Here is a 25,434-nt window from a genome sequence, read left to right as displayed (position 1 = left end):
TTAGGGGACTCATGATGGTAAACTGTATAGGTCCATGGAAAGTGTACATCCCATGCAAGGGGAAAAGCTCGGATTAGCTCCCAGGAGATGCACTACTTTGAGGCTGCCGTCATCTCTTCCATGGAGAGATGCTGAGCACTTTGTATCAAACACTGCTGGTTTGTCCGTGCTGCACAAAGGGTGAAGCAGCACTTCAGTGATATCGGCAGTGCCGATAATAATTATAAAATGAAGAAAGCTACTCAAGAAATGCATGGGGGCTTTTTAATACATTGTCTCAAACGGTGATGGAAAGAGGGAAAGGGCCACTGTTGATTTGTAAATAGACACAGAAGCCAGTCATCGTTTCTGTTGATGTGCACCATCCGTTTTATTGTGTTACGCTTATCACATCATCTTCCTTTAGCAACTGTAGCAAAGGGTTGCCCAGAAAAAAGCATTCAGGACACGCTGAGTTTATTGCTAAATTCTGTTTAATGTAATTTATCAGCAGAATGGGGGAGGAGAGCAAGTGCTGTGTGGTTGCCAGCTCTCTCCCTCTTCTATATACAGAACTGGAGAGATGTATCACATACTTTTATGGTAGATGATCATCAGTTGCAAAATCACCTCATCTGTGCCTTGTACCCTCTGATCTTCCTGAACCAAATAAAAATGAACAAGGATTCCTCTTTCAATGAGGGATTATTTTTTTTTTTTTTTTTTTTTCCTTTGGTTTTAGGCATAAAATATTCAGAGAAGACTTCTGTGGCAATGGCAATTTTTTTCTTGTGATCCAGTGGGCCATGCAAAGCACGCTACTGAGAGGAGGTGGTGCTGCAACCTGCCTTGGGGTTGTGATGGATCATACCTGCTTGCATGTCAGCATCTTCTGTAGTTACAAATGACCATGTGAAATATGAGTTTTGAAAAGTTCAGATCACTTTTAAAATTTGCCTGATGAGCCTTCACAGGAACTATCAGCTCGTGTGACAGAACAAGCCAGCACTAAATTAGTTGTGATCTTAAAGTGTTGATTAAGCTGCAGGAGCACTTGCTAATATTTTTGTTTGCTCAAAAAAATCTTTGGGCCTGGCTATTAGACACCTCCCACTACACCTGTGCAGTCCCACTGGAGAGTCAAAGTTGCCTGGAGGTGTCCTGATGAAATGGGGTCTTACAAATCGGACAGGAGTAGTTAATACTCTCTGATGGGGCTCTTCAAGGAATCACAGCAGCTTTTCATCCTCCCTGATCAGCCATTGACCTGCAGCAGGGCTGCCGATAGTAGTTGGTGTGGAAAATCAGCATTGTAAAGCAGATGAGATCAAACAATTTCAGAGCAAGCCCTTGCAGATGTCTCATTTCATTTGCAGGTGTGTGCTGAGCAAGTGCAGGTATGGGGCCGGGGGGCAGCGAGCCCCTCTGTACCCCCCCACTTCTCCCTCTCCCTGGGCAGAACCCGGGAACCCCAAGCATATGCAGAAGCCATCCTCGTTATGCACACACGATCCGTTTGGGATGGCTCAGCCCAGCTGGCAGCACCAAAAACAGCATCGAGGAACAGCTGTAGGTGCCGGGCTGCCAAACGCATGGCACAGCTGATGTGCCAGCTGATGCCTGTAAAACCCACATGTGTGAGGGCCGCAGCTTTCCAGCGTTGCTGCTCACCACACACCCAAAACACTTAAACCTGAATGGTATGGCAGGCTCAGTTTTATATCCTCAATTGTTTGTGGCTACTTTTTAGACTGAAGGTTTGGGGGCATTAAAAGAAAATATCTGAGAGCTTCTGAAGAGAAACTGGACAAGATTTCCCTGAGAAGCAGATGTTAAATGCAGGTTAATATATTCAATCCTAAATGTGTTTCCCCCCAACCCATGAGTCCCATCAGCCTAGATTTAACGATCTGTAACATCTGAGGTGGTGTGGAAGGTGTCTCTCTGAGGAAGATGATCTTTAGAGGATGCAGGAATAGAACTTGAATACTTTGGAAAATTTCAAGTAGATTTGGGGTTTTTTTCCTTTTACTTTTCCCACTTTTTTTTTTTTAACCGTTAATTAACTAATCAAGATTCCTGTATTTTTAGAAAATCCAAGATTGGCCTGGGTAGTTTTTCTGAGGAATTGCTTTTGCTCACAGGTACAGCAGTTCCCTCCACTGGGGCATCAAGTAGATTTGTGGGTTTTTTTCCTTTTACTTTTCCCACTTTTTTTTTTTTTAAACCATTAATTAACTAATCAAGATTCTTGTATTTTAGAAAATCCAAGATTGGCCTGGGTAGTTTTTCTGAGGAGTTGCTTTTGCTCACAGGTACAGAAGTTCCCCCCACTGGGGCATCAAATGCCCAGGTTCAGGACTGCATTAGTATTTTAAGGATTATGAGATTTATTCCCATTTATACTTTGTTAACAAGATGTCCTCCAGACTCCCCATGAAGCTGTTTATCATCATGTCCCTGGGTATTTGGATCTGAATACTGTGCCATTAAAACAGCAGATTTACCTCCATCCAAATGGGAAGCCTGGGCAGAAAATTGTACTAATCTGTAAGGGACTAAGCACAGACAGGGATCCAGGGCACATTTTCATTCCATCTTGTGTCAATTCCCTGCACAGGCTCAGGTGAGGTGGTTTGCCCATCTGAGCTCCAGGAAAACAGACTCCTGGTGGGGTTGGTATTGAGAGCATCTGACCACTGTCGTCATGCTATGATTTACCAGGAGTTTCTGTGTCAGCTGTTGAGGATGCAACCAGGACATAACTTCCAGATTCACAACATACTTTTTGTCCAGTTAAAGCCTCCTCTTGGCTGACTATTGCTGCTCCAACAAATATTTGTTTATTCAGAGTGCCTTGTGGGCGCAGATGTTTCCCCAAGTATTGTCAGAGGAGTTTTTCTTCTGCCTTTTGTTTTCTTTTCCTTGTGGATATGTAATGCAGTGTCACAAATACCTGAATGGCAAACACTTAAAAACACACTGTAAATACTAATAGTGGCTTTTGTTGAAGGATTTATATATATTTCAATACCCACAGGACACATGTCACGAATTAGTTGTTCACTGTTGCTGTAATTCGATGCGGCTGTTAGAAACTTTTGGGTCTTTTTGGCACCTCCACCCCCTGACGTTCAGATCTCACATCAGTTTGGTGTCCTCCATTTTGCAGACGTCTGGATCGTAGCAGTAGTCCTATCAGACTTACTCTATGAGCTGCAAGTGTTAACCAGGAGGTATTTGCGAAGAAGGAAGAGGTAGGAGGTGGGAAGATCACAGTTTGTATCCATTCATATTTGTTTTTTTTAAAAAAATCTTTTCTAGGGTGCTAGTTGGATAGTAGTAGCTGTCTGTCATGAATGGTTAAGTCATGGAGTTATAATTAATTCATAATGACATCTCGCAATGTGTGTGTAAATATAGGTGACACACATAGCTTGTGTTTACAGCAAGCTTCTGGCAGGTATCTGTCCTTGCTTATGTCACACATTGACTTGAAATGAAGCTGGAAATCAGGTCTCAGGAGCAAAAGGTGCTGGTTCCTCAGCTGAGAGCTGCCACGGGCGAAGTGTCACCCCCTGCTTGCAGGCAGTGTGCCTGCCATGGGGTGACTGTCCCCACTCGCAGCATCATCCAGTCCTCTCCTGCTGGTGGCTTTGCCAGCTGTTGACTCCCAAACACGGTCCTGCTGGATTCACCACCTCAGGATGAGCAGTTTTGAAACACGTCATTGTCAAATACGTTTTTCTCTGCAAAATCAGCTCAGCCATTCCCCGGAAACAAGCAGGGAGAAGTGCCCTGCTCATGCCAGGAAACCTCCAGTGTCCAACACCTGCAATGCCTCCAGACCAAGGGTGTTGGGGGGGCAGCAAAAAATGATCTTTGGGGAAATCGCTCTTCCTGATATCTGGGTATTGGGGGTTAGAGCTGGCAGCAAGGAGAGCATCTCTCCTTGGTCTTCGTTGTGCTGCTGCCTAGACAACCAGACTAAAGTGGAGCTCTTGTTTGAATCTGGTGATATTATCTCAGAGAATTACTTCCAGTTGCATTCTGCAGACACATTGCTCTACCACAGACTTTACTCACTGCTGCAGGTAAAATCAATGTCATATTTTACCCAGGCTGCATTTTACACTTCCCACTGGACACCAATGTCTAATGTTCTTGTCCACAGCTGTGATTCAGAGGCACCTTGTGTCCTGGCAGGCCCCTCTTGTCTCCAAAAGATAATGAAAGAAATGGAGCAGGTTTTTCTCGAAAATGTTTTTCTCCCCTGAGGCACAGTGTTTTCCTCCAGCTCAATTTAATCTTGAGCGACAAAGACGTCGATTGCTAAGCTAATTCTGCTTTGCTGTTCCAGCAAAGAACTAAGATGTGTTTTCTGGTGGTGCTAAGGCAAAAGCATTTTTAAGTGATAGCTGTAGCACCATATGAATCAAGTTTGGCTTCCTACCGTGCATGAGAATGAAATGTTGATTTTGCAATAGCTGATGAAGTAAAACAAACTCCAAACAACAATTACTCTGCCTGTGGGAACAGACAGGACGGTATTCAGCTTTGGATTTATATTTTAAGAGATAAATTATCTTTCAAAGCTCAAGATAATGCTGTCTATGTGTACTAGTGGTAAGTTTGCAGGAAACTTCCTTAATTCCTGTCTGTGAAGTGTCTCAAAATGCAAGATACTATTAATTCTGCAATTCTTTATATACTATGAATAACAAAATGCGTAACAGTGTGCAGACAGTCCAAATATTAATGGAAAAAATCCCTCTTTTGCTTTGAATAATTAATTTGGCATCCATACCGGATTCAAAAGCTGCTTTTGCTAAGGCTTATAAAAAGCAAGTAATCTCTTGTAGTGTGTGAGGCCCAAATCTGTTCACAGTTTTGCCAATATGAATCCAAAGTAATTGTGCTCAAGTCAATGGAGTTAGTCAGGATTTGCCCCGGAGTGAATGAGAGAAGAATTTGACTCATTTTGCGTATGACAAGAAATTATTGCTCAAACTATGGTTTGGTAAAAACAAACAAGTGCTGATTTCAAAGGCTCGTTTTCATGGTGTGTAAAGGATGGTCCTGATAAAACTGTAACCATAGTAAGTATTTAACTGGTGTGTTTATGTGCATAGAGCATCATTTTGGCAAACATAACGTGTAACAGTCAGCACAGGCCCTTAAAAACTTCCAAGTGTTTTGCATAAATGTCAAGGTACTCTTCAGGTGCTCCAAGACAAACATATGCTGAAGTGTTTCAGTAGGAGCCAGAGTGATTGATGCTTTGCATGAGTCAACATTAAGTGAATATTGAGGATAATCAGTGAATTCCCAACTGGAAGTGGGGTGAAGTGCAAACAATCATCACCGCTGCTGAGGTAAATGCATCCTGCAATACAGACGCATCTGAAGGTAGCCCTGATTTTTCATAGTTTCAAAGCAGTTTGCATTGCTTTGAGTTTATATTCAAGATGAAGACAGCATCATGCAGCTTTCTTCCACTGCTGTGGTGTAGGAGGGTTTAGCTTTTGCTCACCTTTTCTCGTGCAGCCTGGAGGTATGGGTTTGGGGATCTCTGAGGAAGCAGGTAGGGAGATGAGTGCAGTGTGTGGTGGCATGTGATAGATCAGCTCAGAGAGGAGCAAAAGGCAGAGATACTGGAGGCTGGCAGGCTTCCTCCAGGACACCAACGCTTCTGTGCACCCTGGGATGTTTCATGTCTGCAGCCACCTTGGAGCTTTCACCCCAGCTATTTCACTGCCCATGCTACCAGCACGGCTCAGCTCTCGTTTCGGCTTTCCCTCTTCCTTAGACAAACTCTTTGATGACTCCTGATGAGCTTTGCTGTCTTATGCCACCTGTTTAATCATTCTTGTGGCATAACAGTGCCAAATTTTTTCTACCAAGTGCCACAACAGTTCGGCACTATCACAAGCTCCAGTTCTGTTCTCCACATTCACCGTATGAGAATGTGACCTGAAGGGGTCTGTAGTCACTGCCACAACTGGTGTTAAGCAGTCCCATGTTGTCTGAGTCAGAAAAACCTGAATTTATCAGTCAAAGCACTCTTCTGCCCTGAAGATATTCCTTCCTTGTGGATCTAAGGGAATTTTGCATGCTCTTAGCCAGAGTATCTCAGCCTCCACTTGTTAGTCCTTACAACTTTACAATAATTTTAGCAACCATTTTGAGGTGAGTGTTACTCACTCTGGCCGTTGAATGGATGCATTTATAGTATCAGCTCTTTCTGAAAGACAAGGAAATGGATGTAAATTCTTCCAGCAATGCTGCAATGTAACTTGATGCTGATTTTATGCTGTCTGTATCTTGTGCTTGAAATGGCCATTTCTGAATGCTTATTTTCAGCAAGGAAACTAGTGTCTATTATTTCCTTTACTGAGCTTGTATGTGCCCACGAAAAGCAGTAATAGGTCTGCAGTCCGTAGCAAATCAGTTCTGTTCAGCTTGCTGAAACTTTCACCAGTTTCTGAAGACTTCATGCCAGATAGCTGAACAGTGGAGTAAGCTGGGGATTCAATATCTACCCGATAAGTGAACAAAATTCCACTTGATTGAGATAATATTTGGAACAAAAGAGTCTGTATCAGTGGCTGTATTAAAAGCTTTGTATTGACTCTGCCTAGCCCACTGGGAGAAAAGCAAGATTTGGAAACTGGTCTGAAAGTCAAGCATTCCCGTACTAGCACTGTAGATTACCGTAACTTGGCCATGTTCTGGGCAAGAATAGACTTACCTTGACCTTGGGGGTGAGATTGACTGCCAATTAAAAACACGCAAATGTAGGTGTTTTCCTGTGAGCACTGGCCTATGCAGCAGGACAATGTTCAAACTGGGATCCATTACTCTCCCTTTTGCTTTTGCAGCCTCTCTTTCGGGCTCCTCTACTCATGGCACATGATGAACTCAGCCAACACTGGTAGGAAAAGCATTAAGGAGTAGCACAGATCGACACAAGCACCTTAACACTGGCTTAATGACCTGCCCAAGCAGCAGCCTGGGTGGAGAGGTATAGACATTTGGGGCATTCTGTCCATGTTTGACAGGAGGGAGATGACCAGAGCCAGTATTTAACACAGGGACATGGGAGTGTCATAATTTGCACCTTATGTTTGACCAAGAAGGGAATAAGGGTATGGTGGGTGCAAAGATATTCATCCATGGAGAGGCTAAGATATCTCTGCCAAATTACATCTCAACGTGCAAGACCAGCAGGAATACATATAAGGAGTTATTTTTTACATCATGGAAGCCAAAAGTTATTGCAAAGCTCTGAGGAAAGTTAACATTTCAAGTTCTGGCGACTAAGATGGGAAAACCAGAAACTCTTGAGGTGTGCATCTGGTAAAACATTGCAGTGTCTGCTTAGGACTGGTCTCTCAGCTGAATCTGTGGAGGTGATATTGATGGGGTGGAATCAGCCCCCCCAAACTCCCCTTTGAGAGCAGATCTCTTTGAGGAGCTTAAAGGTTCCCTACTATAACTCTCAGTGATGTCAGACAGCTAAATGCAAATCCGCTACATACTGACATCTCATGAATTAGTAAAGGGAGAGGGAGACTTTGTGGATGCACTTGGAAGCTTCAAGTGTAACCATAAAATCCCTGTGGATGCTCTATTTGCATTTAGCGATTGCTTCCATTGAGAAGGAGACTAAATAGTAGGATACAGTCAAATCTGGAGTGATATACCAAAACCTCATTCTAGCCTGAAAAACTTTGCTATAATTTGTCTTTAGTTGTTGGACCCGGTAACAGCCCTAAAAGAAATCTTGAATTGACTTTATGTGTCAGTGTCAAAGGATGGGAAAATAGCGACCTTTGTATTTCATTACTGTGCAAAGAAAAGTTGAAGTCTTGTTATAGGTTAGTTGGTGGGGTTTTTTTACCCTTCCATTTGACAATGTAAACTGGATGGATTTTCTTTTTTTTTAACTTTGCCTGGTAATAAGCAGATATTCCATGTGAAACTGATGCAGGCTGAAGATAAGAAAAGTGAATAAACAGATGGCCAAATTTATTTACACAGTGCCCCTGTTAAAAATGAATCACAGAATTTGGGTAGATACTTCCCATCATTGGAGGGGTTTTAAGAGCTGGCATCTTTGAACCACAGAGTCAAATCTTTGGTGAGCATTAACGCCTACAATCCTGAGAATACTCACAGGAGTGATGGAGGTAGGTCCTCAATAGGCAACTCAGATCTCTTGAGTGGTGGAGAGGGGTTTGAAAAACAGTAACTCAAAATGAGGAGAAGACTGGAAATACCATGAGACCATTCAGAAAGAAAGGAAGGAACTTGATGGGAAGGGAAGATCTAGCTTGCATGATGAAACCTATATGATACTTAAAATATTTAACTGCTGCGTTTTCTTAATCTTCCCCTTCACAGCTGGGGCACTGAAGTAGCAAAATTGATCTTTCTAGCCCAGATTCCACCTTTGGTTAGAAGTGTGACTTCCACAGAAATCCCATTTCAAGCTTTTCATGTAACTCAGCTTTGTTGTCCCAAATCATGAAGTACAAGATGTTTATGCTTGGCATTTTCTACAGCTGGACATGTTCTCTCAAAGCCAGAATATCCAATTATTTAGGAACAAACTTCTGGGGGGGTTGAGAAATGTCACTAGTCTACAGTTGTTGTTGTCTTATATCACAGATGCTTGTTTGCAGCAAAGTGACTTGGGGTATAAAATGCTGCCCACCCCCCTACACCCTATCATGGCAGCCTTTTCTGCCTGCTGGGCCCTCGAGCTGCAGAGATGTTTCCAGCCATGGAATGACATCCATTAGCTGTCAGTCATCGATCAAAAATAAAAGAAATGCAATGAAAGGAAAGAGTCCTGGATCCAGATCCTTAAACATTCATGCCTTCAAAGGAAGTGGCTAAATAAGGTGCATTTGTCTCCAGGTGCCTTTCCCAGAAAGAGCTAGCATCAATATTAGTATTAAACTTTAATTTTCTTCCCACAAAGGAAGTCATGGGCATCCATGAGAGCACTGAAAAACTATGACATCATTTACTTGCACAGCTGTCCACAAAGCTGTAGCGCTGGAGAAGGGGTGGGAAGGGCTCCTTTTCCCCCTCCAGGGGTGCACCATGGCACTTGCCAAATGCGGTGACATGCTGGTGTCACTTGCCCATCCCCTCCTTTGGCCCCTGTGTGCAAAGTTAATTAAAGTGGTGCTAACCATGGCATATGCTCAGTAATGACATGTGCTACTCGGGCAGGGCTCAGCACATCTGGTAAAAACTGCTCGTCCAGGTGCTGCCTGCTTGCTGCAGTGCACGGAGGCTGAATTTGGTGTTGTGAATCTAAAGTGAAAATTCGTACGTACTCATGGCGTGTGTTTTCTTACAAACGATGAGACTCCCATTGCAAGAATTAGAGAAGGGTTTTGTTTTTTAAGAGGGAAATATCGTGGCTTGTTGGTGTTGTCTTAGACACTTAATTTCCTTGTATCCCACCATCTTATTTCTTAGGAGTTGAAAAGTGGAAGTAGATCAGTCTGACCCACATCTGTAAAGAAATTAAGGTTAGGTGTATAGTCAAGGTGACGTCAATACCTGCAGAGATGCAGCAGACCAGTTCAGGAATGGGTTTCACTTGCTGTAACATGGGCGGAGGTAATATGACAGACTTTGCCTGCCACATGTAAGTACCAGCACTTCCCTAGCACTAAAAAAAAACCTCACTAGAATCCCTGCCTGAGCTTTTGAGAGGTCGCAGGAAACCTATGGAGTGTTGTGATTACTTTTTTTTCCCCCCTTTTCACGGGAAAAATGCCTTCAGCCGTGTGCTTGCTGGCCTGCTTGACCTCACCCCCTGAAAATATAAACAGGGGCAAATTTTGCTGAACTTCTGTGGGATAGGTGGGATGATGTGTTAAAGACCCTTTTCCCAAATGAGCACATGTCGTACAAGGAGCGGCTGGGGGAACTGGGGGAGTTCAGTCTGGAGAAGAGGAGGCTGAGGGGAGACCTCCTGGCCCTCTGCAACTCCCTGCCAGGAGGGGGCAGAGAGGGGGGATGAGTCTCTGGAGCCAAGGCCCCAGCGCCAGGCCCCGAGGGAATGGCCTCAAGCTGCCCAGGGCAGGGTCAGGCTGGCTCTGAGGAAGGATTTCTGTGCAGAAGGGGCTGTTGGGCGTTGGAATGGGCTGCCCAGGGCAGGGGGGAGTCCCCGGGATCCCTGGGGGGGTTGAAGAGTCGGGCTGAGCCAGCGCTGAGGGATCTGGGGGAGTTGGGAACGGTCAGGGTGAGGTTCAGGGTTGGAATGGAGGAGCTGCAGGGGATTTTCCAACCACGATGATTCTGAGATTCTGTGAAAGCCTGCAGAGGGATGGTCAGCAGTCCCTGCCACTTTGGCAATGCCTATAGGATGCTCTGACAGTGATTAGTACTTCCATGGTACGGATGAGTTGCAATACGCTTTGAGATGGCCATACGTAAAAGGCTGCTATAAATGAGTGCAGCAATATTAAAACTTAATGACGTAAGCTCGCTGTTTCCAAAGCAGAGTCGATACAGTGCTGAAAACTGTGAAGCGATCGGTGGTGAATCACTGGGGCAGGGTGGATTACGAGTCTTCCTCCTGTTAATGGCTAATGCGAGGACTTCGTCTGTCTCTGCGCTATGCCAAACATCTCCCGTTGGCATGTGTGAATGCTAACAGGAGGAAGGTGACATGAAAACACCGTTCATACATATTACTCATGTGCAAGCTGTGGATTTCTTTTTTTTTTTTTTTTTTCCCCCCACAAGAAATCTCCTCTTCCTTTGAGCCCATAAATTAAATACACCAAGCCAAGGGATTCTTAAAATTTAGCCGAGTACAGATCATAACTTACTGTATTTATTATAATAATTTCCCTTTTCTGTACTATTTACATTCATGGAAAGGTGAGGTTAGGAAAATATTATGTTTGATTTTTTTTTTTCTGTCTTGGTGCAATAGAGACGCTGGAAACGAGTAGTTTCTAATCAGTTTTACATGAGTGACCTGGGTTTTGCTCTAGCTCTCTGTCTCCATGCTTTTCAGTTAAAATGGTGATTTAATTTCTTCTTCATGATGCTTTGGGGAAGAGTGTTAGTGGGGAAAATCATTTGGTGCTCAGAGTAGAGTCCCCATACGTTTTTTACCTGTATTGAATATATATATATGTGATGTAGTGAGGAAAAGATAGGCACTAACAAAATACATGACAGTTCTGATGCAGCCATGAAGAAGGACATTCTTACAGCATTAGTTCCGAGAAATCACATACTCAGCAGTCAGGCTGTGCAAGATGAAATGGTGAAAGTTTAACCTTTCCTCCAGCTTATAGGTCAGAGCCCGAAATATTATTAGCTAATGACCATCATGTGTTCTCTAAAGCCAAAAGGGGCCATCAGAATGGTTGGTCTGACCATAGGCAAAGTTTTAAATTTCCTCCAATTCCTTCTGTACCGACCCAACCAGGACGTGTCCTTCAGAAAGGTAACCTGTTTTCAAGCCTTAAGTCTTGTTCTCAGTTCACTCATCATCCTGCTTAAGAAATGTGTGTCTGACTGTAATTTGAATCTATCTGGCTTTACCTTCTGGCCACTGGATCTTGTCATGCCTTTCTCCACTTGAGTAAAGGACTATTTTCAACCTGTGTGTCTCCCAAGAAGATATTGACGTGTGGTAATAAATTCTCCACTCAATCTACTACTTGGAAAGATAAATTGATAGAGCTTTGAGACTGTAATTTAAGCATTTTCCTACCTTGTACTTATCACGATTTACCATTTTGTCTTTGGTAAAGTCTCCAGAACAAATGAAATGCAAGTTTTCTGGCTGTAGTGATTTCTCAGCTTCATACAAATATATTATCAGAGCAAACAGGAAAGCGTGCATTGCGTTGACATGTGCATAGATGAAAAATGGCTCAACAGCTTTACTCTAACACCTCACATAAATTCATCTGTTATATGTAATACATGCACATGCATTACGTCTGAGGAGGCCATGTGTTCACAGAGAAGTGTTTTATTTTCAGCAAAATCTGTCCTAACTGAATCCCTCTCTGCCCATGTAGCGTCTCCAGCAGTTTTAGCTTGATGTGATGATTTTCAGCAGTCGTGTTGATCCTTGGCACTGACTATGGCCTGTCTAAGAGATGGGTTTGTTTTGGTGGTGGGTGCAGAGATCCACCTCTGGGGTCTGTATTTCAGATTGGGTTTGGGGACGTCTTGGATCCGTCATGCGTAGGGTGAGGGATTTCTCCTGTTGTCCTGATCTTTCTTTTCTCCTTCCACAGTTTACGAGGTGGTGACAGTGACAGGGGATGTCCGGGGAGCAGGAACCGACGCCAACGTCTTTGTTACTCTCTTTGGAGAGTTTGGGATTACTCCCAAGACTCATCTCACAAGCAAGTGAGTATCTGGAAGGAAATCTGTATCTTTTGAGGCCTGTTCTTCAGTAACTTCTATTGCATTTTGATGAAATGTAATATTGTGCTGATGAATGCGGAGGGAATGACTCTAAAAGGTATTTCAAGATCACCGGGGTAATCTGAATTTTTTTCTGTTGCGTATTTCTTACCAAAACCCTTGCAAACCTGCATTCCTTTCTGTAGGTGGAAATGTGTGTTCAGATCCATATTATGTAAGGCTCACACTTGCAAGGTGCGGGGATACTTGCTTTTCTTAAAGCTTAAATTAGGACCTCCCAGTTTAGAAGCTGAGAATATTCATCGCTTGTTGGAGTGGGCATGATGGGCCATGCTCGCATGCCTAAAGCCCACTGAGGTCTCCACCCTAAGTCAGGTACAGAGATAAGTGTCCTTGAATGTTTCTGAAGAGTAACAAAGTGAGTTTGGAGTAATGTTGTTGACGGGTAGCCACCCACACCCAGCCACAGGAAATCTGAGGCAAGCAGATTTAAGAATTTAAGCCGTTTCCTAATTTAGGCTGTTTCCATCCTATATGCCGTGTGCTTGGTTGCGCACTGCTGTGGTTGCACACTGTTGTGGTGGCACCGTTCTCTTTTCCTCAGGCTGATGCCAATGCTACCCTCTGGATGTAGCTTCTCAATTCTTACCACTACGTTGAACTTATTGGAAACCATATTTTATAATTTAAGAACCTACTACGAGGCTTTTGACTCTCTTAATAGCTTTTTTTAAAAGAAAAAAAGCGAGCATCAGGGCCAGCAGGTGCTCAGCTCCCACAAAAGCGAGGTTACTTTTAATAAAGTCCCAGCTCTGCATGTACTAATTTTCCCTTAACCAGATAATTGCACTAAGATAAAGCAGAAAATCCTTCTTCACGGTGTCTAGGAGAGGCTGTGTGTCTCTGTTTTTCGGTGTTCTTATTGTTTTGGTTTTCTGGAAAATGTGCTTCAGAAATTATTAATCCTGCGCTAATGTCACACGGTAACTTCACATTTTCTCCATTTCTACAGCACCGACAAGAGGTACCTGCAGCTATTTTAAATTTTACCCTCAAAAGAGCTTCTCTTCCCAGTGAAGCAACTCAAACATGAGAGTCTGTAAAGAAAATGATATGGGAATGGTAAAGAAAATACATGAAATTTCAGCCCTGTTTGCCATATTTGAAATTCAGCAGAGCTAGGCAAAGGAGTTTTATTATCCCAGCATCCCGAGAAACACCAGGGAGAAGTTGCTGATTGTACATTATATATCTATACAAAATGCTTTGTCTCTGTTCTGTGATTTTCATCCAGACATCCCAGTGAGCTTATGATGTGGAATACTGTTTCTCTTGTTTGACAGAGAAGGAAACCAAGGCAAGGAGGTAAAAGATGACATGGTCCCATAGCAGGTCAGTGGCAGAGCTGACAACAGCAGCAGTTTGGGGGAAGAGCTCCTCGTACCCAACCCTCCCTCGGGGTATTTGACCAATTCATCAAAGCAGCATCTGCTTTCCAAGGAGTTTTCTTGTGATTGGCATTTATGGAAAGAGCCATTTCACTGTGAAAGCGCTCTTCTGAACATGGCTATGGAAAGAATGCAAATATTGCCTTCAAAAAAAAAAACCAAAACCAAACCAAAACAAAAAAACCCCAACCCCAAAACTGTACACCTTTTAGACAAGAAGTGAGAGATCCCCATAATAGATTCCTTAATCAGTTCCGGCCTTAAACAAGCTGCTGGTTTTACAAGTCGTCTTTGCTGGCACTCTGGTTCACGTCTGCTCTTTCCTCCTGGACTCATCACTTCTTTTGAGAAAGAAAGAAGGGACACACGGGGATTATTTTAGGTTGCAGCAGCAGCAAGCTGAGCTTGGTCAGACCTGTGTTAGCATTTTGGGCTTAGTCCCTGCTGCTGCAGAGAGCAGATGGCTGAGGTGTTGGTAAGCAAGGATGAAAGGCATGGGAAGCCAACCTTCTGCAGTTCAGGGCTCTTAAACCTGGTCCCGTAGGGGGTGACCGCTAGAACTGCAACTACAGCTTTCCACTGGGGGTTTCCCAAACATCAGCGAAATTTCTGCATCTCTAAGCGAAGTCTGGTGCATTACAGTGTGTCTTCAAGGAACAGCGAGGGGAGAAAAGCTAGTCTGAGTGTAGGAGTGTCTGCAGATCTGCTTAATTGATAATCTCGTCCCCTAAAAATGAAGCAAACCACGAAACAGTCAGTTTGCCCGCAAATTTATTAATGCAGCCTTGTAAATATGGCAAAAGGATGGAATCTCATGCATCTTTCAACTAAATGTTTACATGAGTTCACTTACGACTGCAAATGCATGACATTTTATAGGTGTATGACAGAAAGCTAAAATATCATGCATTGCCTAAAGATGGTACTACCATTTCAGCTTCTGGTTAGAATAGGTTTTTTCTTATTTCTTTTGTGACTGTGTGCTGGTAGTGAAATACATGACATTTCAGATCTTTTTGTCATGCATGGTAAAGGGAAGACATGGCAAGCTGATGAAATATCATGTGTTTTTAACATTGGCCAACAATAAGGTAACTGTGAAAAACAGACACAAATCTTCATCATTTCATCATGAGTTGTCAGGAGGAACATCAGTTCTGGAAGTGGTAGCACCCAAATTCTGTCCCCAAAGATGTATTTATTTAGGCAAGGAGGTTTAACCGAGTAGTGTTTGGGACTGGGAGGGACTGGAATGAATCCTCCCTTACAGTGACTCTCTGCCAGCCTGGGGGATGGTAACATCTCCCCCCAGGGTTGGAGGTGGTGGATGGGTGCTGCTCGGCCCCAGCTGCTCTTGGCAAAATCCCGCTTCAAACCCCAGCTCACATGACTCTCCAGATTCCCACCTGCCATCCTGCACCGGCTACAGCTCAGCCAGAAGCTAAAAGCACTATCACAGACAAGTTTCTTTCCACGGACTCCATCATGGGCACATGGGTAGAGACCAAGGCATTGCTTGGTGGCATTTTGGCAGTTGCCAAGACCTTTCCTACAGGAATAAACTGCTTCTCTGTGGTCCAGTGCTGACCAAACAGTGCTAATCTACCACAGCATTTTATTTTTCTGTGTTCACCTGCTTTCCACCATGCTGAGGCTGAGGACCAAAGACAAAACTCATCTGGCAATGCTGCTGCCACTTCATTCGCAGTATTTAGTGGCAAATCTATTTATTTGTTGTTAGTGTAAATTAATTCACTTTTCAGTGTCTTTCCCTTTTTTTTTTTTTTTTAAAAAAAAAAAAAAAAGGATCGAAAGGATTTAGCAGTTACAGCAATCTGAAAGAAAGATGAAATAACTGGTAAGTGACAGCTGGCTTCTTACTGGATTTGAGGACTGTGCAGTGGATTTTATTTTTTCTAATTTCCTGTGCTGAATACCTTTAATTGACAGTCTCTTCTACCTGGTCTTGGATCTCTATACAGACCTTTTCCTGTTCCTAATGCCAGGAAATACATCTGAATTACAAAATATGTACATGATGGTTTTTAGAGGATGTCAGTGTTCATAGCTCTACCTCAGCTAAGCCATACTGAGTGTAGAAAATCTGATTTTGTTGTTTAATTGCTCTGGAATAAATAATTAAGTATAGGAAGGCAAGCTTATTTCTCCCAATAGTTAATACAGTAAGTTAAGAAGTGTTAGAAAATTGGTACAGAAGGGACTGTTCAGGCTTGCAAGCAAACGAACCCCAAGTGCTGTGGGGGAAGACTTCTCACGCCACTGCTGAAGCAGTACTTCAGAGATGAGTTGCAATACCTTTCCTTTAATAACAGGGGATGTTTCCTATTTTAAAGCTGCTTATGTATTTAACCATACTCTGATTTATGCCCGTACAAATCTGCAGCACTTTCATTGCGCACTGAAGACTTAATGATCTGGGGTAGCGTTAAGCAACAGCACACTTCAGAGTCTGTATTCGATTCTGAAAAAGAAACCAAGTGGGAAATTTCTCGTCTCTCTTGCTCAGGCTTATTGGCTAGCATGTGTCTAGCATTTCAGGAACAAAAACACCTGAGAGGGTGCTTAGACAGCAGTGTTGAACAGACCAGGGATAGCAGAGCTGGTAGAATTGACGTATGTATAAATTATAAGCCACCTGCAGGTACACACATAGCAGCTGGTGGTACAACTACAAGTAAGGTCAAACCTCAGAGGGAGAAACAGGAATTTACTCAAAACAGCCAGACTTTTAAGGGAATTTAGCTGCTAGACCAGGTCCATGCTGATCAAATATTAGCAGCATTTTCCAGACTGTAAAATCTGGCCAGTTTTCCCCATGGGATGACTATAAGGTGCCTTCCTGGAACAAACTCAACCTTTCTGCCTTGCTCAAAATCCTGCCCCTGTCCCAACTCATTAGTCTCAGTCTTAAAAAATGTCTAACCTCATTCTCATTAAAATTTTCAAAAATATTTCTCCATGGGAATGGGATAGAAATTTTCAGCAGAGACAAAGCAGATGCAATTCAAAATGTAATTTATTATTGGGAAATGCTGAACAACCTTTACACTGTTATCGATCTGCAATATCTGCTTTGCATATAGAAAAAAAAAAAAAAAAAACAACCAATCAAACTGCAGAGTAAAAAAAAAAACAAACCAAAACCATAAAGCATAGCTAAGTTTATCTAAATTAAATACCACTGCTTTATTTTCTTTATGTAAATCATGCTACTAAAGATGAAATCTGATATTAAGACACTGCTGCTCCATGAAGTACGAAGTGAAGGAGCATGTATTCAATACAAGCCACTAAGGCTGTCGAAATCTGTACTGGGAATGTTTATGGATAAGGCAGCAGCTGTTTCACTGTGCCCTATGGCACGCTGTAGTTTCAGGGTAAGTTCAGACACGGGCTCTCACAGTTTTGGGCTGGTGTTTGGCTCCTGGGTGTCATCACGCTGTTACATCCCTGAGCAATTTATCTCATTCCATTAAATCCTTTCAAGTGGGACCATTTTTTCACCAATTCTCTGTGTTTGTTTGAGCAGGATTCCTTCTGCTGGTTAGGTTATTGGCAGAAGAAGAAAATCATGTCCTTGGTACAGAGATGTTTGCAGTTGCTGTGCTTTTCAGCTGTTTTCTTTTCCATCTGGAGTATTTTTGGACACATGCTGCCTTATGCGGTACTTCCAGCCGCCCGCTGACTGTGATGTTGTCAGCTTCACGACAACAGTCTTGGCAAAATATTTGTGGACCAAACTCCCTGGAGTATTCGTTGCTCCAAGAAGGAGGTTAATGATGCTGCTACTGGAGCTCTGTTTTAAGAGTGAATATGGTTTGAACATACAGGGGTTTTTTTTTTGTATTAGGCTGCCTGTAAATCCATCAAGGCCAGTGTCCTCTCTGGGAGTGATCGATAGTGGATGTGTAGAGAGGAACAGAAGGATGAGTCAAACCCACTGTAAGCATTTTCAAATATCTTTTTGCATCTTGTGGAAAGCTGCCGTCTTAGCCAGAGGCCTGACGTCATAGATTCACCTCGCCTATAATGTATATTGGATACTCTGAGGATGAGCAAAGCTGTCTGTACTTCCAAGACAGGAAAACAACAGCGATAGACTGCTGCTCATCCCTGCCACATCTCTATGTCAAAATTACGCTGCTCACCCCTAGTCCATGAGAAACTTGCCTCCTGTGAGATACCAGGTGATCTGAACAGCATTATTTTTTCCCTAGAGGGTAACAGGCTGTAGGATGTTTTTTACTGTGTGACCTTCTGAAATCATTCCCCGTACCCAACTCCCTCCTGCTGCTGCTAAACGTCAGTGTCAGAAGCAGGTGGACCTGCGGGCAGGGTTGCAGGGAGATGCCACCGACTGTTTCTGATGATGTAATGGAGCATCTTTAAAATTTTGTTTGAATTGACATCCATAGTAACACTTCGTGCTTCTATGCAGCCCTCCATCCGTGGTGCTTTTGCAGGTGGTTCTGTGTGTACAAATCATTGTCAGATAAAACATCTAATAGAAAACAGAAATTCCTAACAGAAATCCCTAAAACTAACAGAAAGGTGTTTTAAAGGATCATTAATGGAGTGATTAAAGCTAAATTGATTCATGTTACTCCATCACTTCTAAACATTGTGGCTATTATTTTTATGCCTCTGCTGTGATCAGTACTCAGGTCTTCCCTCTGTTCCTAAGAGCTCAGCTCTGGAAAGGGTGCTCAGAAGTAAAGACCATTACCTACAAATATTCAACATTTCAATTTTAAATGTGATTTTCATTTGGGTGGTGGGATTATTTTTTGATAGTTCCCCTTTATTTCTTAAAATAGGTCATTTACTAGTGAAAATGTTTATTCTATGTACTTTTTGCATATAAAATGGCATCGTTGATAGTTTCTGGTTGTCAACATATCAAGTAGTAGTGAAACTCTCTTGGCACTGGCTCTGTTGTCTGTGCCAATGGCCTACAGAAGAGATGCACACAGGGATTTTTAAGTACTATGCTCAAACAGGCACCAGTTCTCATACTACTTTTTAGCAACGTGATTTACCCAACTGGGGAACACAGCCCTCTAAATCATTGTACATTTGCAGTACCATGAGCGGTGCAATCTGCAGGCAATCATTCAACCAAAAGAATCAGAAAACAGCTTCAGATATAAAAAAACCCCACCCATATAATCATAGACTAGTTTGGGCTGGAAGGGACTTTAAAGCCCATCCAGTCCCCATCCCCCTGCCCCGGGCAGGGCCACCTTCCACCAGCCCCGGTTGCCCAAAGCCCCGTCCAACCTGGCCTTGAGCCCTGCCAGGGAGGGGGCAGCCACAGCTTCTCTGGGCAGCCTGTGCCAGGGCCTCACCCCCCTCACAGGGAACAATTTCTTCCTAATACCTAACCTAAATCTAACTTATTTCAATTTAAAACCATTACCCCTCATCCTAACCGCCCCTCCCTGATCCAGAGTCCCCCTCCCTTTCCTGCAGCCCCTTTCAGCCCTGGGAGGCCGCTCTAAGCTCTCCCCGCAGCCTTCTCTTCTCCAGTTGAACCCCCCAACTCTCTCAGCCTGTCCTCACAGGGGGGCTCCAGCCCCCCCAGCATCTCCGTGGCCTCCTCTGGCCCCGCTCCAGCAGGTCCGTGTCCTTCTGCTGTTGGTGCCCAGAGCTGGACCCAGCCCTGCAGGGGGGTCTCCCAGAGCGGAGCAGAGGGGGAGAATCCCCCCCTGGCCCTGTGCCCACCCTGCTCTGGGTGCAGCCCAGCACACGTTGCTGGCTCACAGGCAGTTTTCCACCCCCCAACCCCCCCAAGTCCTTCTCCTGGGGGCTGCTCTCCATCCCCTCCTCGCCCAGCCTGGATTTGTGCTGGGCATCGCCCCGACCCATGGGCAGGACCTTGCCCTTGGCCTTGCTGGACTCCATGAGGTTTTCCTGTCCCCCCTCTCCCGCCTGTCCATGTCCCTCTGGAAGGATTCATTCCCTCCAGTGTATCAACCACATCACACATTATAGAATTTCATATACTAATCTTTAGAGAAGTTCCTTGGATGTTTCTTACAAAGCAATGGGGTAAAACACTACAATGGAGTATAAAAAAAAAATAAAGTTACTAAAGCCAATTAAATATGTGAAATAAAAAAGCTGATTGCAACACATTTCTGAAGTTGCTTTGCACTGGCCTGACATCCCAACTGAACAATAGGTGTCCAAGTGAAATTCTGCTGATGTTTAAGTGTTTGCTTATGGCCAGCCCCTGGATTTGAATCAAGTCAAGCCTGAACATTAGAAATTTAATTCTGCAATTTCCAAGTCGGATTTTTCCCTGATCTGTTTGTCACCGGAGCTGTGCAAGCCAGCGTGCTGCATTGTTCAGTGTAACGAGTTCCTTATGGTAATCAGGCTATGAATTTCTTACCCCAGCCCCAGCCTGGACCGGACCCTGACACAGCCCAGATGTAATTTCTCCTTCTCTCTCAAATTCTTTTCTTGGCTAAACTTCAGTATAACCATTCACTGTGGGATATTCTCTCACTCTCTCTCTTTCCACTTAATTGGCAATGCTAGAACAATGCTAGAAGAAAGGATTGTATTTTTCCTTAAAATGTTCCCGTTTTCTGTGCTGTTGATGCTGCATATCTGCCTCAAGGGAAGAGGCTTGTCAAATTCTTCCTACATTTTGACAGCAAGACTTCCCAGGAGTTTGACTCCTCAACCTCAGTCATGTTTCCCAGTGCTTCTCCGAGCTCTTTAAAGATGCATGAAGCACCTGCTCGGTGGGCACTTTTGGATGCCCACTCAGTGCTCCTCCAACACCACGTTTCCTACCCACAGCTCTCCCATCATCGAAGCAACTGAAACAGCCCAGCACGGTGGCAGGACTGCCACAAACCAGCAGCCACCAGGCCCAGCGCACTGGAAGCCTTGGGCTAATTAGTCCCACTTAATACTTTTTTTGCCATCTCCATAGCAGTCTGCAGCACTGCATTGATCTCTGGAGACGGTGCAGGGAGAAGCCGCTGTCATTACGATGCTTGCTCAAGCCTGACAAACTAATCACCTCACACTCGTTGTTTTCTCTCCGACAGCCAGGTTGGGGGAGGTTGGGCTGGATTTAATTGTTTCTTGTCTTCATGGCAAGGTTAACCGTTTTAGCCTTTTCACGTAGCGGCAATGCTCCTGGTGCGGTATCTGAAAGAGCAGAACAGATGAGGAGGAGAGCTGTGCCTGCATTTGCAGAACACACAGAATAACCTTTAAACAAAGCTGCATGCAGATCCGTCAATGATGTGAAGAAGAGCACTGAGCCAGACTGAACCCCCTTGCTCTGATTATTAATATTCATTAGCTTTCTGAGTACAAGCTGCTTGTCACTGTGGCTTTATGCCACTGAAGTGCTGTGGTTTCTTGTTCATTTTAATATGACGTCTGGATTTCGCTGTGTTAATCATCTGTAGCAATGCTTAGCAGCCCAGGCAAAATGGGGGCCCATCAGGGAGGGCAGGTGGGAGAGGCCGTGTCTTCAGAGCGAGGATGGGCAAGATGATGTTATTCGTAATGTTTTTGTGGAAAATAAGAGCTCAGAAAGGATGGAGGTGCTTACCAAAGGTCTTACTGCAGGCTAGAGGCAGAACTGGGAATTAAATTCTATGTCCCCTAACCTGGGCCAATATACTTTGGCCAATATAACCTGGGCCAATATATTGCCATCCACTTGCACTGGTGAAATACAAATCGCACACTTAACACTTTTCAAAAAAATCAAACTATTCCCTGTCCTACAATCATTTTGCTTTGAATGAGATGGAAATTGTAGGAGAAAGCTGCAAAGTGGTTGTTAAAAAAATGTTGGAAGATGGGCGTGGAAAGAAACCTTTGATGCAGTTGGATGCTTTTATCTTTGGCTGAGCTCTGGGCAGGTCTACAGCTCTGCAGGGAACTTGCTGGGCTGCGGAGCCCCTTCACTCCATCAGCACGAGTGGTTCTGTTGGATGTCCAGAGGCTAGGATGGCAGGAGAGGACACCTCTGGGAGTGGAAAACAGAGATGAAAAGCATACTGAGGCCCTGCAAAGCAGCTGAGGTGGATGTGCAGGGGTCCAGGTGCACAAGGGTCTTCCACATTGGTTGGCCAACAAGGGCTGGTCGATAAAGGTGAAATGAAGTTCTGGCTCGACCACTCTGAACAAGCACTTTCCAGCCACCCTGGAGTGGAGCAGCTGAAATCCTCCCCATGTTTTTTTGCTGTTACCTCTATGTTTTAGCAACCTATAGGTGGGCTAGCAGAGTTGAGGAACCACAGATGAGGTGTTACCAAAGAGTTGGAGTTCTTAGTGTAATTTTTGCTTCACTGGTGCTGCCTTGAAATATTTTTACCGAAGATTATTTTCAGACACCTCTGAAAGCCACTTGGTGAGAAAAACTTACAGGCTCCCCCCAGCTCTTACCTCTAGGGACAATTTAGTTTAGGATTTTGAAAAACCCTTGTCATGTTTTATTCTTGGAGGTGATATGGAATGTGATCCAAGGTTTGCATCTGCTTGGGCCAGCATTGCATTTCCCCCAAAAGCTTCCATCTCAGGTTTTGGAAGGACTCTTAGAGGGGAAAAAGTCTGTTAAATGTCAGTACTTAGAGCTATCCAAAACTTGTCACAGGGAAGAGAGTATTGAAAAGTAGGTCTTTCCAGTGCTAGAAATGACATTTCTTCATCCTTAAGCAGTAGCACTCTGTCAGGCCACAAGGTATGCTTGCTGACAAGGTTATTATTTTCTTACCATAGCTTTTGGTGCATGTGTATTACAGGAGCAGCACGGCCTTTGAGAGGAGTAAAACAGACGTGTTCCGAGTTAAAACCAACAACGTTGGACAAATAAAGAAAATAAGGTACCCGCACCATGGTACGGGTGATACCTGCTCCACGAGGTGCTAATTGAATGACAGGCTGTAGAGCTTTTTAGCTTTGTCATGTTTTATTCATTATTTGTTAATGTGCTCCTATCAAGGTGAAGTTAGGGGATGGTAAAAGCTTGTTTACTGTCTAAGATTTGAACTGAAGCGTGAAATCACCTACGGTATTGCTTATAACTATCCACGCTCCCCATCAAGAATTGTATTTCTGTCATATGCAATCATAAAGGAAGGCGTTTAGGAATGTTTTTATGTCCTGATGGAGGTGGAAGGGGTTCGCTATCCTCTTTTGCTAAATTAGTGTAATGTAAATGATAATTATGTTTAACCACCATCTGACTGACCTATATAAAATTAAAAATTAGTAAGTAGTACAAAGAAAGCTGGGAAAATGGGAACAGGTGGGTAAAACAAAGATAAAAGAGCAGGAGGGAGACACGGTGGGAGGAGAGCCATTTATGTTTTAGATATGCCGTGTAAGGCGTATTGAATGCACATGTTGCAGATAATAGCCCACATACGCACCTATGATATCTGCCCACAAATACATATCGAAAGTGGTTATTTTCAAAATACTCTGTAAAATCCCGTAAGTCCCATGAAACACTTTGGACAGACAGGTATAAAAAAGCATTTTGTGTATAGTTATTCTAGCCTTGCCTAATATAAAATATTTCACGAAGTTACAGTGTTAGTGCCTAGTCTTAATCCAAATATCAAATCCAGGGTTTTTCTTCCTCTAGGATTGAGCACGATAACACCGGACTGAACGCTGGCTGGTTCCTCGACCGTGTGATCGTGACCGACATGAACAGACCTCACCTCCGGTTTTACTTCCCTTGCAACAACTGGCTGAGCAAGGAGGATGGGGATGGACTGTACGTCAGAGACCTCATCGGCAGCCTGAATCCCATGGATGTGCCCAAAAGTAAGAGTTTTCCAAAAAGCTCATCTTTCTGGTGCCTTGTCAGAAAGGACAGGGCTGTTTTCAGATTACTTCGGCCATGTGAGAAGTAACACATAGTCTAAGCTAATTTGAGTTTTCTTTCTAGTCAGTGGAGAGAGAAATAGGAACACGCAAGATGCCTGCAGAGGGTAATTCCTTCTTCCAATCTTAGACCTGACATTTTAGGGTGGGATAAATCACTATTTGGAGAAGCTCCGCTCATTGGTTGAGTCCTGAAGGATGTGTGATGAGTACTTTAAATTAGCTTAAATGGCTACATGTAGAGGAGAGGCATCCTACCCCAGAGGACGTAGCCAGTATTGTTATGTGCTATGAGAAGAGGCAGTGTGGCTGCAGTCCTGTGTATAAAGTTAAGTGTTTCCAGGCTCTGGTGATGACCTGCAGGAAATTTCCATAAACAAACCGACCCTCTCGCTGTAATTCTACGCTGGTTTACTGTATGTGTATGATATCCATATTGAAATGGTGCCTATTTTTCAGAGTGGTTTTAAGCTAATGATGTTGAAATGAAGCCAGGACAGCCTGCAAACCAGACATGTACTCCTAAATTGATATCAGCGTGTAGGCCATGTGGTGATGTATAGTGCATGTAACGTGAGTGGGAAGACGATCGAGATGTGAAAGTGGAGCCAGCAAACCAGCCTCAGGTGGTATGTCAGCCGTTTATCTGCAAGTGATAATGAGGAAACCAAGTTGTGTTTTCCTGAGGACCTCACCAATGCACTGCTCCTTTTTGGGAGCTTAATTTTGGGCATGGAAAGTGAAGTACACCTGACACCAGCCACAGGTCTGGGGGAAAGGAGAGGTATAGTTTGGTGCAAAAGAGGGTGATCATGATTTTGTTAATATCACATCTTTTCGAGAATAAGTAGTAAGTAGACTGCTTGCGCTAATGTTGTTGACATGACCATTTGGGAGTGATTTTTTTTTTTGGTAAAAACAGTATATTGACAGCCTTAATAAAGTTCTTTGAGAATTGATAAATGCTCTGGGAGGGCTAAGTATTATTATTTTTACTGAGATGCTGTTTGGAGTTAAGAGTGAAACAGTATAGCATGACACTGTTCCTGAACTGTTAAATAATTTTGCTGTATTAAGATACAACCTTCTAAGACAGTTTCAGTACGTTAAAGATACAAGTATTAAAGGATACTGCACGTGAGTTAGTGCACACAAATAATATCCATTGACAAGAAATGCATGTGGGAGCATTTCATAAGTGCAGACCTCTCCAGGGTGGCTGCCACAGGGGAATGAGATAACGTCTGGAGATGCTCTGCCAAAACCTCACCCAGTTACTGCTGGGGTGATGTGTGCCAGAGTCCTCTCCCACTCTTCTATCTGTTCAGTTTGTGAAATGGAAGAGTTAAGGTCACTAGAGGGGCAGGAGGGGTCTGGAGAAGGTAGTGGATGTGTCAAAGCAATACACAGTCAAGAGGAGGTTCCTTGAGAAGGAAGTCAACTCTTCAATCGTAATAGATCTGTAAATGACACAAGAGTTTATCTGCATTTGTTATTGCCCCTGCCTGAAAGAGCTGATTCAAAGGAATGCATGTGATTTCCTCCATCCTGTTTAACACCTGCCTCTCAGCAGGAAAAGATTTGTGGGCTAAACCCTCAGCTGGTAAAAATCAGTGCAGCTCCAACACAATTGCTGAAGCAACTTCGCGTTTCGCTAGCTGAAAAGCTCGTCCCAAGTGCTCGC

The 25,434-nt window shown here is 43.7% G+C and overlaps 1 protein-coding gene across 4 annotated transcripts in view; it reads left to right on the top strand.

The window, feature by feature from the left end:
- Positions 1-25,434, top strand: part of LOXHD1 (lipoxygenase homology domains 1) — a 145,813-nt gene that overhangs the window by 4,891 nt on the left and 115,488 nt on the right. For 3 of the 4 annotated variants that reach the window (XM_026865648.1, XM_026865649.1, XM_026865646.1), the window contains exons 2-5: positions 12,276-12,390; positions 13,421-13,432; positions 22,658-22,738; positions 23,506-23,690. In XM_026865648.1, coding sequence (XP_026721449.1) covers positions 12,276-12,390; positions 13,421-13,432; positions 22,658-22,738; positions 23,506-23,690 — 393 coding nt within the window. The remainder of the gene's footprint in view (positions 1-12,275; positions 12,391-13,420; positions 13,433-22,657; positions 22,739-23,505; positions 23,691-25,434) is intronic. The other variant, XM_026865647.1, reaches the window with a different exon arrangement.

Source organism: Athene cunicularia (assembly GCF_003259725.1).
Source record: "Athene cunicularia isolate RWA chromosome Z unlocalized genomic scaffold, athCun1 chrZ_part1, whole genome shotgun sequence".
Taxonomy (NCBI): Eukaryota; Metazoa; Chordata; class Aves; order Strigiformes; family Strigidae; genus Athene; species Athene cunicularia.
The sequence above is the reverse complement of the archived record's forward strand: the minus strand, read 5'-3'. Positions and strand labels throughout refer to the sequence as shown.